The 17,307-nt window shown below is 39.4% G+C and overlaps 1 protein-coding gene across 3 annotated transcripts in view; it reads left to right on the top strand.

Moving 5' to 3' along the window:
- The first annotated feature begins 8,700 nt into the window (after positions 1–8,700).
- Positions 8,701–17,307, top strand: part of ano1a (anoctamin 1, calcium activated chloride channel a) — a 99,048-nt gene continuing 90,441 nt past the window's right edge. The window contains exon 1 of one of the 3 annotated variants that reach the window (XM_088085677.1): positions 8,701–8,821. Coding sequence is in view for 2 of the 3 variants with exons in the window: in XM_088085610.1 (XP_087941736.1) it covers positions 13,537–13,606 (70 nt within the window). In the remaining variant the exon portion in view is untranslated. Of the gene's footprint in view, positions 8,822–10,639; positions 13,607–17,307 lie in introns of those variants that run through there. The other 2 variants (XM_088085610.1, XM_088085653.1) reach the window with 2 other exon arrangements.

Genomic DNA, 17,307 nt, shown 5'->3' with positions numbered 1-17,307 from the left:
AGCTGCGACTGAACAGGTGCAAATAATCACTTTAATCACAGCTTTTGATGGAATTTAGATTCGTTCAAAATGTAAATATCATGAGCACCTAAAAAATGAATTCAGCGTTGTAACAACTTTCTCTAAAAACCTAACACGGAGTCTATAAAATGTCAGAAAACAATGTTAAATCACATCTTTGATGTTTTTCATTTCTGTTATTGTTTTTAATCTCTGTTAGGCACTTTGTGTTACTCTTTGTATGAAAAGTGCCATACAAATAAAGATTTGATTGATTGATTTGACATTTTCTTACAATTCTAGTTTATTTAAGCCCAACGTGTCATCTTCATATTGCTTGTTTTGTTTGACCAACAGTCTTTTCCTCCATATTCAGTTAGCTGTCACATAAGATTATCACTATCACTTAAAAAAAGATTCAGTTTTCCCTGAATATACAAAGTTTTGTTTGTTTTTGGAGAATCAGTAAATCATCACAACTGAGAAAAATGAGTTGAAGTGAATTATGTGAGATTTAGGGGGGTTTGCTGGCGTCTAATTGCAGATTGCAACCAGCTAAAATCTCCTGATTAGAAGTCGTTCAGTGTTTTTACTGGGAGCCAAATTATCCGCAGGGGTCTCTACCTAAAACAAATCATGTGATTAAAGTAAAAAAAATAAATAAAACACTGACTAAAGCACTTTTGCATTACAATCAGTGTTTCTCCAATGCTGTGTGGCACCTTGCAGCTCGCTCTCCACCTGCTATTGTGTGTTCATCCGTTTTTTCTGATAAGTTCATGTGTGCTCACCTTTTTTTCAGATTCAGGTTTTTACTGGGATTTGAATTATCCATAGACGTCTCTCACTTTCCAAAACAAACGGAGCCAGCAATTTAAACCCGTGAAAACACTGAATAAAAGCAGTCTCGTGTTATAAATCAGTGTTTTTCTGGTCCTGTTTATCCTGCTACCTACAGTGGTCGACACGAACATGTGAATTGTCCTGTCCAGAGTCAGTGTTTGGTTTGTCCGCTCTGGGCTACTGTAGATATATGGTGCAACATGGCGGACTCCATGATGAGGACCCGCTCTCTGTGAAGATATAAACGTCTCCAAGGTAAAGAGGGAATAAACACAAATGAAAACATATTTACTAAATCCATTTCTGCCAATGTAGCCTCCTAAATCTTACATACTGGATCTTGAAAGAGCCTGCAATCTTAAATAAGACCATTTTGAGTTCAAATTTAACTTTTTTTTTTAACACATTCAACACATCCTCTTTTCTACTGCTTTAAATCAGTCAATATTAAACTTCAGAAAATTGTAAATCAGCCACAACATGACGGGAAAATACTCTCTAAACTAACCTTATCTTAGTACATTAGCATTGATCAGGATCCTTCCCATACTCTATTATCTATATGCAGATATTCCAGAAATTAAGATAATTTAAAAAATGTTTTGAACTGGATGTAAAAAAACAAACAAACCTGCCTTGTCAGTTGGCTTTGACAGAAATGTCCAACTTCAGTGTTTCTGTCTGGTTGGCAGCGCTTCCTCAAATTTCTGCAGCTCCTTCCTGATCATCCAAACTCAGTTTCACTCCAAGTTTCTCTGAACAATTTTGGATTTTCCAGCCACACAAAGACAATGATGAGAAGTAAACGCAAAGCCAAACTTTTTTTTACAGTATTCAGCACGACCTCCATGGACGAATAAATCACTCTCTTTGCTGTAGGTGAAGCACCGTCCTGGTTCAGAGGTGTAATTCAGGCTGTTGAAAGTGCTTTATCACCCTGAAGATTTAAATAATCCTGCAGTATCAGTGTCCATGTGTTTAAAACCAGCACAAACAATGGTCTTATGTTGCTGTGGCTAACAGCCGGGAATCTCCAAACCACTGAGGTCATTAAAAGCAAAAATGAATGCACCTCACATGTTGAATAAAAAGCACAAAGAAGATACATTTGAGATTAAAAAGCCTCAGGCGGGATCAGGGCACACACACTGTGTCGAGGTCAGCAGCACAATATTGCGGCTTTGTTACTGCTCCAAATTTTCTTCTTCGTGTTTCCACCAGAGGTCCAATTTGAGGCACAACTTGTTCTGCGGTGAGAAGATGTGAGCGCACAGAGACACTCACACCTTCAGTCTGTGAGAGTCGGCCAGCTCTTCAAGTACGTGTGGACAGTTAGTTCACTCGTAAATGGACTTAAAAAACGTGATTCGTCATCAGACACCTTTCATAATCTATTTAACCCCCCAAAACATGGGGCGAAAGGCAATTAGAAACTTGGCAAGAAACGTTGTTCAGATTGCAAGAAATTAGTTAAAGTTAACTGAGAAAATGAACCGAAAAGTATTTTAAAAAGTGGGGAGAATTATTAGGAAATCATCAACTGTATTCATAATCATTCTAATTTTACATTTAAAATGAAGTTACAGGAAAAATCTTCTGCACTTCTTTAAAAATCATTTTGTTGTTCTGTGTTTTCTGGTCATGCACTTTTAACGTTTTACAAATACTGAGTTACTCTTTAGGCCATGTGTTAAGTGTTAAGTTGCTCATTGCCTTCTCCCTGTAGTTTTGAAAGAAATCACACTAATTTGCTCTGGTTTCAAAGGGATAATTACAGATTCAGTTTGTTTTTTGGCAACTGATGTTGCAGTTTTGGTGGGAAAATTTTACACCTGTAACGCCACTTCTATGTTACCTGTTCCAGCTAGTTTTAGGCTATCAGGTAAAATAACATGGGAAGAAAAGCACAAAAACCACCACGGTGCCAGGAGATCATGTAGTCATGATTAATGTTGAAAGTTATGTCAAGAGGGAAAATCTGTGGTCTCCAGACTTTTTATATGCACCACCGCCCATCCCAACTTCAATCCTTAGAGGTTTTGTGACATTATTACCTCCGCCTTTACTTCCTAGAGGCAAAATGACTATTAAGGCCTGTGTTTCAGGCAACAAGCTGTACACAGTGCAAACACAAGAGCCAACTGCCAACTAACATGTCCACTCTGCGCCTGCGTGAGAGGAGAAAACTCTCCACAGCAGCAGGCGACAGTCGTCTGTAACAACTCGTCCTCATCCCAACTCGTCACATAGTACAAGCCAGCAACTTTTGGGTCTTAAAACAATCTGAGAAAGGTACAGTGCAATGTTTTAGTAACATTTTCAGCAGCAAATGTTCCTTTGGTTCCCAGTAAATTCTTCTTAAAGATTCTCCATGAACATAAAAAAGTTCATTTATTATTATTATTATTATTATTATTGTTAACATGTCACATTACATATCATTTTCTTGTTTTCTTGTTTTTAACAAAGGTCTGTAATCCCCGTCCTCAATAAAATGTTCTGAATGTTGCTTTAAAAAACGCTGTTCCTTTGTTCTCATGTAACATTGTGGGAACATTTTATAAACATTGACACTGACATTCTTTGAACATTAGATTAAAATGTTTTCTTTAAAACATTATTGCAACTTGTAGGTAACTTTTGTGGGAGCGTTCCCTGCCAGCTTGGGTGCAGTGATCTTCCGCGTCTATTTATGGCGTTTTAGGTATCCTTCTGCGTCTGCTGTTTACACTCTGGGATGCTGTTACCATCATGTCAGCAAGTGTTTGAATGCAGCACAAGAAAAGTAATGTTGATCCAGGTGTGAAAGGTTTGCTTAAAATATGTTTTGCTGCGGCTCTGTCCACATTGTTTAGCTTCTGTACTGGTTTGTTGCTATGACGACGGCAGCACATACAGAAGCCAGTCGCCCCTCAGATCCTTGCTACTTTTTTGCTATATATATTTTTTTGACTCCATGGCCCTCTTCTGCTGAAGCATGAATTTTCTACAATAAAGAAGCACTTATCAGCATCGGGAAAAGTTGTGTGGGGTTTGGAGAAATGAAACTTGAAGCGCCTGATAAAGACAGGTAAGAGAGCTGGCATCAGGGCAAGGCTGACCCGACTTGGACAGAGAGCTGTTCCTCCGCCAATCCTTCTTCTGGCTAATGTGAGGTCGTAGGAGAATAAAATGGATGAGATGTGATTGAGGCTCACTCAGCAAATCAAACTGCTCTGCACACATCTTCACAGAGACATCCCAGTTCAAGCTGTTGCACTGGATGGGCGGACCTTGTTCAGAGCTGTCAGGACTCCAAACAATACTCCAAATTCAAAAAATGCACTGTAGGAATTGAATGATGCCATTAGCAGCAACCTGGTGGAATTTTTTTATTGTAGCTGACTGATTTTAATCAACTTATCCTTCAACTCTAAAGATGTTGCTGGATCAAGGACAAACTTTGATTTCATTTTTCAAACTATGTTTAAAAAATGACTAATAAATCTTACTTGTGGCAAAGTAACACAGTATAGAAAATTAGCACAGCAAAAAACCATCAGATTCAAAGCACAATTCAAAGCAATCGTCTAACCAGAAATGACTGTTGTGGATGACGCAACATCGTGTTGATGCGGTCTTTATCTGTCTATGGCTGCTGAACGTTTTGATGCTGATTGGGTGGTGTGGACACGGACAACCAAACAACAACAAGAAAAAAGCTAAAAACAGCTTTTTGTTGAAACCATTAAAATTCTAATATATTACTATATTGGACCGATTTGTTTAAATGGGAACAAAGACGAACATTTTTTTGCTGATTTCAAGTTGTCACAATAAACCTACAAACAGTATTAAAAAGAAGCCGTTGTTCTACTGAAAAACAAACATGTCTTTCCATGAAACCTACTTTTTGATGACTCTGCCAGCAATCACTTCTGTGGAAACTGTGCTGTGGCGTTCCCACTGTCACCAGAACTGGTTTGAATGCTACAACTCTTGGCTGGTTTTGAGCAACATAATTAGCTGACATGTGAACAGTGATGATTCACAGGGGTGGAATATACTCTGCATTCCCTCAGCGACAACACCACAGGAGACTTTCCTTGGAAATATGCATGTGTGGGACGATGTATACGCTCACAGGTAAACACGAGAGTGCTTGTGTTGTTGAAGAGTCGTTCAGAGCTGTAACCTCCTCTAAGTGTGCTATTAGCGACCCTATACATAGAAGTCGGTTTCTGATCTTTGCAGAGTTTACTTCAACTTTTCTTGCATCTTTTTTCACAGCATTTTTTTTGTTGATAGTTGATTTTTGTGTCTTGTATTTGAGTGGTAACCTTCTCTCCTGATCTGCATGGTGAGTCTTTTGTAGGGTTCGGGCGTGGTGTGTAAAACAACACCCAGGGCTATGAAAGTCTTGGTATTAGTGGAAACACAATAGGTGGACTAAGCTCATGCAAATGCACAACTCTCTTCCCCCAGACTGTGTCCTGCTCCGGCCCTCACCTGCAGCACCGGGGAGGCTTATATTTCACCCTCCCACCACACTGTCCACACTGACACCCATTTGGGAAATATTTAGCAAACAGCACACCCAGGTTTTGATTTGCCCCCATGTGTAAAGAAGCAGGCAGAGCAGGTTCGAACAGAAGCTGAGGCCGTAGCGTCACAGCAGACTATTTCAGTGTTTATTTAAACTGTACAAATTGCATTGGCAGGTTTGGTTGCATTCTGTAATGGACACTTTCTATTTCCAATTAATGATTTGCCAAGACTGTTTGCTCTGAATTTAAGCAGCAAAACTTCCCTGCTCAGACTGCAGAAACAGTGTTTTGTTTTTTTTTTTTTGGACTGTAAGTCCATGTTAAATTCCTCACCACATCCTAACTTCGACTCCAGCTGAAGAGGCCTTTCATGCCCTTACAACAGAAAATTCTTTTGGTGTGGGGACCTACAGTTTACTCTGTGAGGACAGCTCAACTTTTATGAGCCTCTTTTATCAGTGGTATCAGCAAGAGGTGGCCAGTGGGGGGGCACACCTCATTTAATACAGTTGCTAACCAACCCAAACTGGAATAAAGAAAGATAACTGAACTTATCTTGAGTATGTTTCTTCCCTGCCGATGTTTTGTTTCTTGCAATCAATAAACTCCTTCAACTTAAAACTGTAATTTTGTGTTTTTAAGGAAAAATGCAACGACATCGAGAGGCGGATTTCCATTAACCCTCAAATTGTAATTGTGAATATAAAATATGCCTAATGTAAACTCATCAATTCTGAAAATACTCCCATTTATCACAAAAAAAAGCTTTTATGCTCTCATGAGGTGGTATTTCGTGAGATTCAAAAAAGCCATATTTTGCAAAACTGCAATGGAAACACTTTTTTTTGGCTATGCGCTTGTCGATAGGAACTGGATACTGCAGTGCTACTGTTACTATTACTGCCACTACTGCTACTGCACGTACCACTACTGCCATTGCCACTACTGTCACACATACCAGTGATACTAACAGTACTATTCAAACCACCATATGACCAAAACCTGTTACTACTGCTACTACTACAGATGTTACTACTACCACATATAATTACAGCATGAATCATCATATTTATACAGTGTTGATCCACTGTGTAATCCCTCTGAATCTGATGCCTGAGGGTTCCAGATTACAGTTTCCAGACCAGCATGGTCACTTTGTTTCATGTCCATGTTTTAATACACTTTTAGGGAACAGATTGATGTGCAAAAGTGTTAAAGTCCCACATTTTGTCCTCAGCTGACAGCTCTGCAGACGGAGCTTCATTTTGAATATGGAAATATGAATGTTACTGAAAGCTTTGTTAGGAAAACACAGCAGGAGGGAGCCATATTGTTGTTGGATCGGTTTGCACGGGCACATTCTGCTCTGTCGTGTATGACAGATCCAGGCGACAGCATTGTTTTAAAAAGTTTATAAAAATGTGCACATCCAAATAGTGGCGTAAGGTACGGGCCGCAGTGGATACTATTACGATGGCCCTAATGCAAACTATTGTGCTCATATTGTTTCATCAATCTGGATAACACCAACATGCGTATTTTCCAGAAATTATCATTGCATGAGAAAAATACCATAGAAAATAAGAACTTATTTGTTTAATTTAATCGAATTGTGCTTATTTTGTATGTAGACTAAGCATCAGATTTTGTTTTAGCTTTCTACAATTTCACCAAAAAAAAAGAAGAAAAGAAAACCATGACAGAGATGGGTTTGCCTTCATGAGAGCAAATATGATAAATGGCTTTCAAATGTGAAAATATTTGTTTTTGGGATCACAGGAGTAATAAAAAATTTTTATTTTTTCTTTAAATTAGGGCTGGCCGATGAATCCAGTTTATCGATTGATTCAAATTTGTGGTTAAGGAAGATTTTTGCATATCTAAATTTTCTCCTCCGCTGCTTCCTTTGGGCTTTCGTAGTCACAGCGGGTTGCGCCCTCCGCCCGTGCTTCCCTCCCAGAGATACACACACACACAAACATGACAACAAGTGTGGATAACAGTAAAGACTACGTTCCCAAAAGAGGCACAGTCTCATCAGGCGTTTGGTACTGGTTCGGTTTTGCAGCGTCAGATCTGAAAAAAACCCACAAAGTTTATTTTGCAAAGTTTGTTTAAAGGCCGCTGCAACTAAAGGCAGTAGCACGACCGATTTATCTCAACATCTCAAACAGAGGCAGCAGCCGAGTGGGAGAAATGTGTCTCACTCCGAGATGCACAAGACCGCATCAGCCCACAAACACCCGGTAAAAAGCAGCCGACATTAGTGGAATCATTTTCCCGTCGTGTCCCATATGACAGGAAAGAGACCCGCTGCAGAGCTGTTACTGATGAAGTCGCGTTGCATATCGCTGAAGATTAAATGAATTAATGTAAATATGTTTTGTGAAATTACTGCAGCCGTCAGTGCAAATGTAAACAACTCCCAGTCAGCTGAAACCACAGTGCAATTTTAAAGGCAAGTTTGCAGCTTTGCACTTAAATCCCCAAAAGGGAGTTTGACTTAGATTTTTTTTATTGCTAAAATAAAAGCAAAACTTGTTTTGAGTAATTTCTCTGTCATTTGCAGTTCATTTTTAAGAAGAAAGAATTTATTTTTAGGCCATATTGTCCTGCCCTAACTTTAAAATCTCATTTTTCATCTTATATATTGATCGAGGGGCCACGTCACCTCGTGGGTCCTCAGTGCCGTCACACTGCCCGCACAGTCTGTGTTTACGCCCCTGCATTCAGATGATGAATACACTGTAGGTGCTGCACAGAGGAAGGTGTGGACGATGGAAAAACAGATGCACACTGAATAACGCTCCAATGAAATATTTGCCTACATGTTTCGAATACCAAGCTCTCCTTCAGACAAACATATTTTAAACATTTGACTTCTATGTGCTCCTTAAACTGTGTGCTCTGCTGTGATTTCTGTGTCACTTTAGACGACCACTCCTTTCCTCAGGGTGAGCTCAGAGAGTTGGGGGCGTCTGGAAACTTCCAGGCAGTCTGCTGCATGTCCTCACACGCCTGCATGGGAATGTCTGTCTCACCTGAGGAGACTCCCTGTAGGTTTTTCTACAGTCATGTTGTCTGGGTTATAAACAAAACATAAATATAAGAAATAGCTGCACATATAAGGTCACCTATCAAAATAAAACACACACACGTAGACAGGTCCGGATACGACAGGATGCATTTTATTGTAGAATATGTGTCCTTCGGGCTCCTGGCCAATCAGCAGCTCCGCGTCTTTACATTGTCACGTTGCATAACCCACCAATGACTTCACGTCCTCCCGGAGCTGCTGTGTGGGAGGAGAGACTTTACCTGAGGAGGCCAGAAGCACTTCCTCCTCCGCCCCATCTGCACACAGGTGAGTGGGAAGTGTTACCTGGCAAATACCTGCAATTATTCCTTCTTACCTTCTGCCCAAACGGCTTCTCTCTAACTCTGGAGACAAGGTAAATATCTATTTTATATGTTAATCTCTGCTCTCCTTTTTAATTAGTCCGAAACCTGAAGTTGTTTGCTCTTTTTTTTCCATTCATTTGCTTTGCGTTGAACTGGAGACAGGTTTCTCCCCTTGAGCAATGATCTGCGCGTTTCGTCATTTTTGCTGCCCTTTAACTGACAGCAACATGACACGCTTTTGTCCCTAAATATATTTAAAAAAAGAAGGGACAAATATTTGGGATTTTCCTCCACCACGCTCCGGTGAAGCCTGATTGACGCGCAGTGTCCTGAGGCGCAGTTTGATCGAGGAGGTTTCCAAGTGTTGTATTACACCGGGCGATGCCTGTTCAGCAGTTAATCTATGAATAATACGTCGGAAATGCTGCTAATACGATGTGGCATCTGGCGTCCACAGGATTTAAATGCTCATTATTATTAATTTTGCGCTTGGCTGGTTTGGAGTGTGAATGCAATGTGCTCTCCGTGTCTGTGCCGGCGCGAGGAGCGCGTCCTCGCGACTGACAGCCGGGCAGACATTCAATGTAACAGATAGTTTTAAAGATAAGGACTTTTAACCGGAGCATTCCCTTTTCGTTGGTGTTGTTGTATGTTTTGTTTGTTTGTTTAATACATATAACTGCAGATATTTTGGACATACTGTGGCCATGCAAACTGTTCACTAAACAGCTTCATTCATTCTCCCAAAATTAAAGATTTGATCCACACGGATCATTTAGCGGTGCTACTAGGAGTCGTGAAAGTGGTATTCAGGAGGTTTTTGTGCGTCCTTTATTCCCTCTTTGCTGTTATATGGTGTTTTACGCGAGACCTCTCCAGCATTCGCTCGTGCGCTCTGATCACCTCGCGCCTACTGGAGGACCCGAGCGCGAGTAGGCGGCACCAGCTGGCGCAGTGATGCTCGAGAGCTAAGCTGCATTCAGGTCCCATAGGAAATAACAGGTTTTACACGCCTCATTGGTGAAAGCAAGTGGAAGTGTGTGTTCCCCACCATGAGCGGATTATGAGACTGTGGGCCCCTGGGCACAGATATGAGGAGGGCCCCACCACCTCTCCTACATATAGGAGCAAGACACAGATTTTGTAGTTGTTGCTTTCTGTTCATTTTGAATCTTTTTTTTTTCTTGTCCCTTTGTAGTCATTTTGTGTCTCTGTGACGTAATTTCGAGTCTCATTTGCTTGTTTTGAGTCTCTGTAGTTATTTGGTATCTGTTTGAAGTAATTTTGTGTATTATTTGGTTGGGTTTTTGTGTTTCTTTATAAGCCATTTTGTGTGTAATTTTGTGTCTTATTTGGTTGTTTTTGTTTTGTTTGGGTTTTTTTTATCTTAAGTCATTTTGTGTCTCTTTAGGTTGTATTTTTTTGTTATTTTTGGTCTGTTTATAGCCATTTTGTATCTTTGTCTCTAGTCATCCAGTGTATCTTTGAGGTAATTTTGTGTCATATTTGATGGGAGGTTGTCTCTTTATAAGCATTTTCTCTTAAGTCATTTTATGTCTTACTTGGTTGTTTTTGTCTCTTTATAGTCATTTTGTGTTTCTGGGGTAGTTTTGTCTTATTTGGTTGGATTTTGTCTTTTTGTAGACATTTTTGTTTATTTTGGGGTAATTTTGTGTCTTATTTGTGTCTTATTAGTTGTTTTTTTTGTGATTGTGTGTTCCTTAGGGTAATTGTGCATCTTATTCTGTTGTTTTTCATATTTTTGTTGCCAATTTTTGTAGTTATTTTGTGCCTTTTGGAAGTGCCTTTGCATCTCTTTGCGGTCATTTTGAGTCTTTTCCTGGTCATTACATGTTAATTTCAGTGACATTTTGCATGGTCCATGGTCACCACGATTTTCCCAATTCCTCTCACTCAACATACACACATTGATGAACAGCGTTAGTTGTATCATGCATCAATAATTAGGGATGGTGTAGATTCAGCTAGGTCAGATGTTAACACAGGTATACACTTCTTCAGTTTAATATTTAGAGTCAGTTCAGTATTTAGAGCACATGTTTTTGTCTTCCCCAATTAAAAATATGAAAGTTGCCAAGGACTTTTATTTTGACAACATCAAAGACATTTTCACCACAAATTGCTACAGAAAAGGCAGAAATTGCTGCATTCAAATTCACGGCAATGCAGGAAATGCAGTGTTTGATGCTCAACATTTTCTGGCAGAGAAAACTCCGAATCTCCTGTTTCATCTGAGTCCCCCCGAAGTTGAAGAGAAACCGACATTCTTACTTATTAATATGATGGAAGAAAAAAACACCCCAGAAATTTGTTAATCATTCTTTGTCAAACTTTTCAGCGCTGAGCTTCAATCCAAATCCATCTCTCTATCTGATATCTTTGCTTGACTCTCAAATCAACGTAACTGCAAAAAATGACAATGTTATAAAAGTGATACATTTGGGTTTTTCTCTGTGGTCACACCAGATTCTGGCCTTTATTAAAATAGCAAATTTGGATTGTACAACAGCAGAGATGTGTGATGTGTGTGGAGTGCATCCTAAAACAGTAAGTGCATGGATGGACATCATAGCTGTCCTTGATAAACTAAAGGAGTAAATGCTTTAACCTCAGCTGACAGCCCTGTGGTCACTGTATTTGTCAGTATACTTGTGCTTAACAAGACAATCAACATTTGATCACAGAAAACAACACTTCCTGTCCTGAAGGTATTTCCATAATCCTCAAAGTCTCTTTTTGCCATCTGGATGAACCTGTTTCCCAAGTTATGACTGCAGTTTGTTACTCATGTCACCCACGATGACCTAAGTTTCTGGCTCATTTCTTGTGAAACACAAGCACATATAAATGCATTATTTTGTAGGAAGCAGATGGATGATGGTGTCATTAATAGGCTAGGAGAGGCAGGGTGTGTTAAACAACTCCCAAGCTTCTTAGAGTTCATGGTGTTAGTTTTGTTTTTTTTGTCCAGAAGATTGAATGTTTTTGATATGAAATGGTAATATATGAAGGAAACCCTTTTCTCTAACCACGTCTCTAATTAAACTAAATAAATGATAAAGTACCTCCAAAAACAAACATAAACATTGGTAGAAGTCAGGGATGGATCACTGAATGGGCCCCCCGAGCACAGGCCCAGGGCCCAAAAGTGTCAGTGGGGCCCCTGGCCTTTACCTGCAAGATGTCACTCGATCAGGAAGAGACTCAAAATGACCACAAAGCAAAGCAAAGAAACTGCAAAAAGACACAAAACAAACACAAAGAAACACACACAACTATAGATATACACTAAACAACTGAAAATAGACAACAAACAACTGAAAATAGACAACAAACAACCACAAGGAGACACAAAAACAACAAACAGACATGAAACAACCACAAACAGACAAAAAACATCCATTAACAGACACAAAACAAAGAAAAGTTGAAATAACTGCAAAGAGATACAAGGAAACTGCAAAGAGACCAGGTATACCTACCACAACATGTAAATCCACCACAAACACAATACTACAACAAATAGACACTAAACAACTACAAGACAAAAAAGAAACCCAACACAGACATAAAACCAGGAAAATACCTTCAAATTACCACAAATAGTCGCAAACCAGCCACAAAGAGACACAAAGAGATTCAAAATGACCAGAGAAGAGATGCAAAGAAACTGCAACAATACACAAAATAACTACAATATTTTGTAAAATAACCACAAATAGACAAAAAACAACAAGAAGACACAAAAACCAGGAAGGCATTCAAAATGACCACCAAGAGATCCAAAGAAACTGCAAAGAGACACAAAATAACTACCAAGCAAGCAAAACAACCACAGAGAGACATAAAAGAAGCAAAAGGAGGTATGAAATTACCTCAAAGAGACACAAAACCACAAAAAAATTCAAAACAATAACAAAGACACACAAAACCACCGCAAAGTCTGTGTATTTTTCTCCTATCTGGTGGTGGTGCCTTTTGCATAGCTGTGCCCAGGGCCCCAATGTCTCATAATGCGCCCATGAAATCTACAAAACACTCATATGAGCAGCTGTTAAGTCTGAGTTATACCTCCTCTCCACTGAATTTTATAAGAAACATTGTCATTAAACACTAAATGTCATAAATTACCAAATTATGACCAAAACTGCAAATTTACTCATAAAAATTAAAACAGTCTCATAGGAATAAAACAGTGGAAATCTGAGGTGATCGGTCTCAATTCGTCAGCTGAAAACTGACATGAGTTGTGGCCAGGTGAGGCGGGGAACTCATATTTCCTCATTTTCTGCGGGACTTGAATGTAACATGATTCCAGCCCGTTTTGGCACGATTTTCGCTCAGCTCCCCTGCGCGTTATCACTCTGCTGTGTGTGAGTGGATCATCTCATTTAGACAGAGAGCGTCCTCACACGCGGACGAGATGTTTTAGCATTGAATAGTCTCAGATAATGTCATTTAGGCAGGATTCATCAGACCTGAAATATCTCCTGCAATCACCTCGCTGAGATCATTTCAGCCGCTTCATTTGGACACAGTGTTTTTGGGGCAGATTTAGACAGTGAGCAATTTGACAGTTTCAGCTTTTTTTTTTAAAAAAAAAAAAAAAAAGAATGAATAAGTGGTAAGCTCTCCGTCCAGCGTTTCCATGCAACAGCGCGGTGAAGCCGCACGGAGGGATAGATGCTGAAACAGAGAGCGAAGGCACAGTAGATCTGGACCCTTTGAGCGCCTTTTAAAGCCAATGGAGCGACGAGATGATGGAGGCGAGCAGGTCGGGAGCGTAAATCACCATGATAGCGCAAAGGAACCCGGTAAGAGCGCGCTTTATCCATAATTTTTGCAAGAAACGCATGAATAATACCATGATGATCGCTATAATTTGTGCGCGCGGCTGCCACGTAAAAAATAAGCAGTGCGTGTATTTGCACATATTTTTTTTATTTCCCAGAGATGTCCTTAGATTCCCTCCGGTTGGTTCAGGTGGATTGTTGCTGCTGATGAACGCACATGTGCGCACTGATACCCCCAGATGTTTGTGTGGAGGGAGTCCGTCAAATGAGCTTTTTGCATTAAGATGCTGATGCCATGATGATGTTACGTTAACATGCATGCTGGCACATGATTTTCTTCGTTTTCCTAACCTTGCAAACCATAAAGGGACAGACTTACATTTTACTGTAATGTACTTAAGCAGTAGTTGTTTCACTTGGACATCACTTTTTTGTGCCATTTCAGATGTCAAATTGCTTTTCAACAACATGGGACGAAATGCAATGGACAAATTGGCCAAAAAATGTTCCACAAATTGCAAAAAAATCAGTAAATTTAAACATTACTTAAAGAAAAGCTAGGGTGAATGTCCAGAGTACTTTATTCATATCTTAAAAATATATATTTTTTTCTTTTTTTTTTTTTGGTACTTTTTTTCTTTTTTTCTTTTTTTGTACTTTTTTCTTTTTTTGTACTTTTTTCTTTTTTTAGTAATTTCTAGGTCCTTTTAGTCTTAAGTTCCTCCTTGCCATCTTCCCATTTTTCTGTTGAAATAAATGAATTAAATTTGAATAGGTTGCAGAAGGTTAAACTGGAGGTTCACTGCTTTCAACTTGCGTTTGGCAACAATTTGCACATTTTTTCCAGTTATGTATTCCTGCAGGAAACTTTGATACATTTTTCTTGATTTTTGAGATTTTAGGATTTTTACTGTTTACATTCTGCACTGCTCACTTTATTTATTTATTCATTCATTCATTCATTTAATAACCCAGTGTTTTTATTTATTGCAATGTTTTTATTTAATGATCACTGAGACCTGATCTATTGATCTATCTATGTGTTTATCTATCTAATTATCCATATATCTATCTATCTATTCCTCTGTGAAATCGGGGACTATCACCTCCCAGAAATCCCTCATACATTCATACATGGCCGGTCCCACGTACGTATAAGGGGCTTGACTTTCCGGGTCTCCATCACTACCTATAAAGGAGCAAGACACACAGACTTTGTGGTTTTGCCTCTTTTTTGTTTTTTCTCTCTTTGTAGTTGTCATAAATTTTGTTTTTTAGATGTACGATACGCTGCTGAACTGTAAAGTTTGAAACGCTGCTGGTAATGACGTTATATAGGGAGTGAAAAAGTCCCTGCAGGGCGGACGAGAGGAGGTGGACAGGACCAACAAACCCCCGACTTTAACCCGTGAGCACGCTGTTTACTTCCTGTATAAACCATGACGTTTTGGTCCAGCCCTAACCATGTGCTATTGTTGCCTAAACTAGGGGTCCACAGATTATTGATATTTGTTTTTTATTTTAATGATTGCCAATGAAATTAAATGATGAAAAAGTGTGCGTATTACACTCAGCCAACACCAGGGAAGGCAGTCTGCGAGACATGCAAAGACAGCGTCAGCATGGGAGGAACTTTTACTTTGGAAAACCTCACGGAGGTATTTTTATTCATTCATTTTTTATTCGGTTTTTCATTGAACTTATTAACAAAAAGTTGCCGGGAACTTGCTTTATAAGATGTTGAAAGGTTCAGTTTTGATTAAAAATTTGCTAAAAGTATTTAAACAAAGTTTTGTGTTGGAGTTTGTTTTGTTCCAAACTCTAAATTTTGACAGAAATATTTTCATTTTTCATTTTAAATGCATATCGCATTAAGTACTTATAATCAGCATCGGCCCTGAAAAACCGAACCACATGCTTGTGCAACATGTAAATAATAGTTTTTTTTACAAACTTAAGTTTATTTTGAAAAAGACTGTATGTATCTAACAAGCAGAAACTGCACATTTCCTGTGAAAGCAGAAGTGTATTTTGAAAAGACACAATGCATGTTACTTGTGTAAATTGACACGCCGTCTCATAACGGCAAAAACAGAAGTAGGAGGACACGTTTTGCATCATATGTAGACGTGAGCAACACTGACCAGTTGGGGTGACACTGTGTTGAATCATGCAGCACTCTCCTTTTTCCTCTGAGAGCCTCCACTCTTTGTCACACACGGTGTGAGTATTTGTGGTTGATTCGTACAAACTGGAGTTGATAGCTGTGCAAACACAGTCAGTTCACGTTACCGTCACAGCCAACACTGTCACAGATGCCACTGCATCCTGTTGGATTGTTATTTCATTCATAAACCACGCCTCTGTAACAACGGGCTCGTCAGCTTAAACACAGGCTGACTTCAGTGGAACGGTTCAATATTTCAGGTGTTGAGATGCTTTCAAGGCATTATTGCGTTATTGTTCCAGTCCCAGTTCTCAAGGCAACATGCAAACGATTGTTCCAGTTGTTTGCATGGAAGTATTATCTCCTCACTGCACGTCTCTGTCTAAGCTCGGCTCTAATTAGTCTGAACATTACAAACACAATAATTTTGCATATTACATAAAGCGGGCATAAATAATGATATAAAAAAACAACGCTGTGTTTGCATAGCCAGATTCTGAGTTCAGACAGGTGGATTAATCGTAGTGATATACGTTGGTTTACAGTGAAAACATCTCTTGTTGCAAAAGCAAATCCAAGACCCGCGCTGGGTGCCGCCTGTCTCGGCTTCCTGCCAACACGTTTGGCAGACGCTAACAGGTCTCGGGCAGAGCTGTGCTGTCGTGGAGTACCTGCGATTGCATATAATGAACCCCAAATCTGTTTTATATGATTGTACGTTACTACGTAGCCTGAGGTCTGAAAACTTTTCAGATCTCAGAATTTCCCATAGCAGCACTTACCTTCCCATAGCAACTTACTGAGAGCTCCATTAACCCTTCGAAACCTGAGCTTCATTTCTTTCAAAATCAAAGGAAGAAGTTACAAGCTATGAGTTAAAAGAAAATTACCATACCTTAACCTTTTAGCCATGTTTTCAAAGAAAAAACAAACCAGTGTGCTCAGGATTTAAAGGTTAAATGTATGTAAAAAGCATCTGAACACAATACAATAAATCTGATGTTGTTCCGTGTTACGGTTAACCTCCAAGCGCTTTTTTTAATACAGTGAAAGATACATGAAATATGATATAACACACACAAAAGACATCAACCGTTCAGTTGGTGAAGGATGCAGGCTTGGGTTTATTTGAGGTTTGCATTGAAAGAAGGCTGCACCGCCGAACTAGACAAAGCCAAACTTGCCATGCTAGGCATGTAACATCAAGTTCACTTAAGGTATTTAAATCTGCAGATACAAAACAAGCTGGATCTGTTCTCTCATGTTTACTGTACATTTCACCTGAGGTGGTGTCACATCGGAGCCAGCATTACCTTACAGTTTTGAGGTCAAGGTCTCAGGTGGTGTCAGACTCAGGTGTAATTGCCATCAGAAATAAGGTTAAATAAGGTTTGATAGGTTAAATAAGTTGCTTCGTAAAAAAAAAGGCGATGGTTTTTAAGACCCCATCACTGTCTCACCTCCCCTCTTATTGACAGATGTGAATGATATAAACATGTTGTTCCTCTGCAGCAGAAAAATAGCACCACGCTAATTCTGCCTTTGTTTCTGAGGA

The sequence above is a fragment of the Plectropomus leopardus genome, chromosome 1 (assembly GCF_026936395.1).
Source record: "Plectropomus leopardus strain MGB_pleo_1.0 chromosome 1, ASM2693639v1, whole genome shotgun sequence".
Classification (NCBI taxonomy): Eukaryota; Metazoa; Chordata; class Actinopteri; order Perciformes; family Serranidae; genus Plectropomus; species Plectropomus leopardus.
The sequence above is the reverse complement of the archived record's forward strand: the minus strand, read 5'-3'. Positions and strand labels throughout refer to the sequence as shown.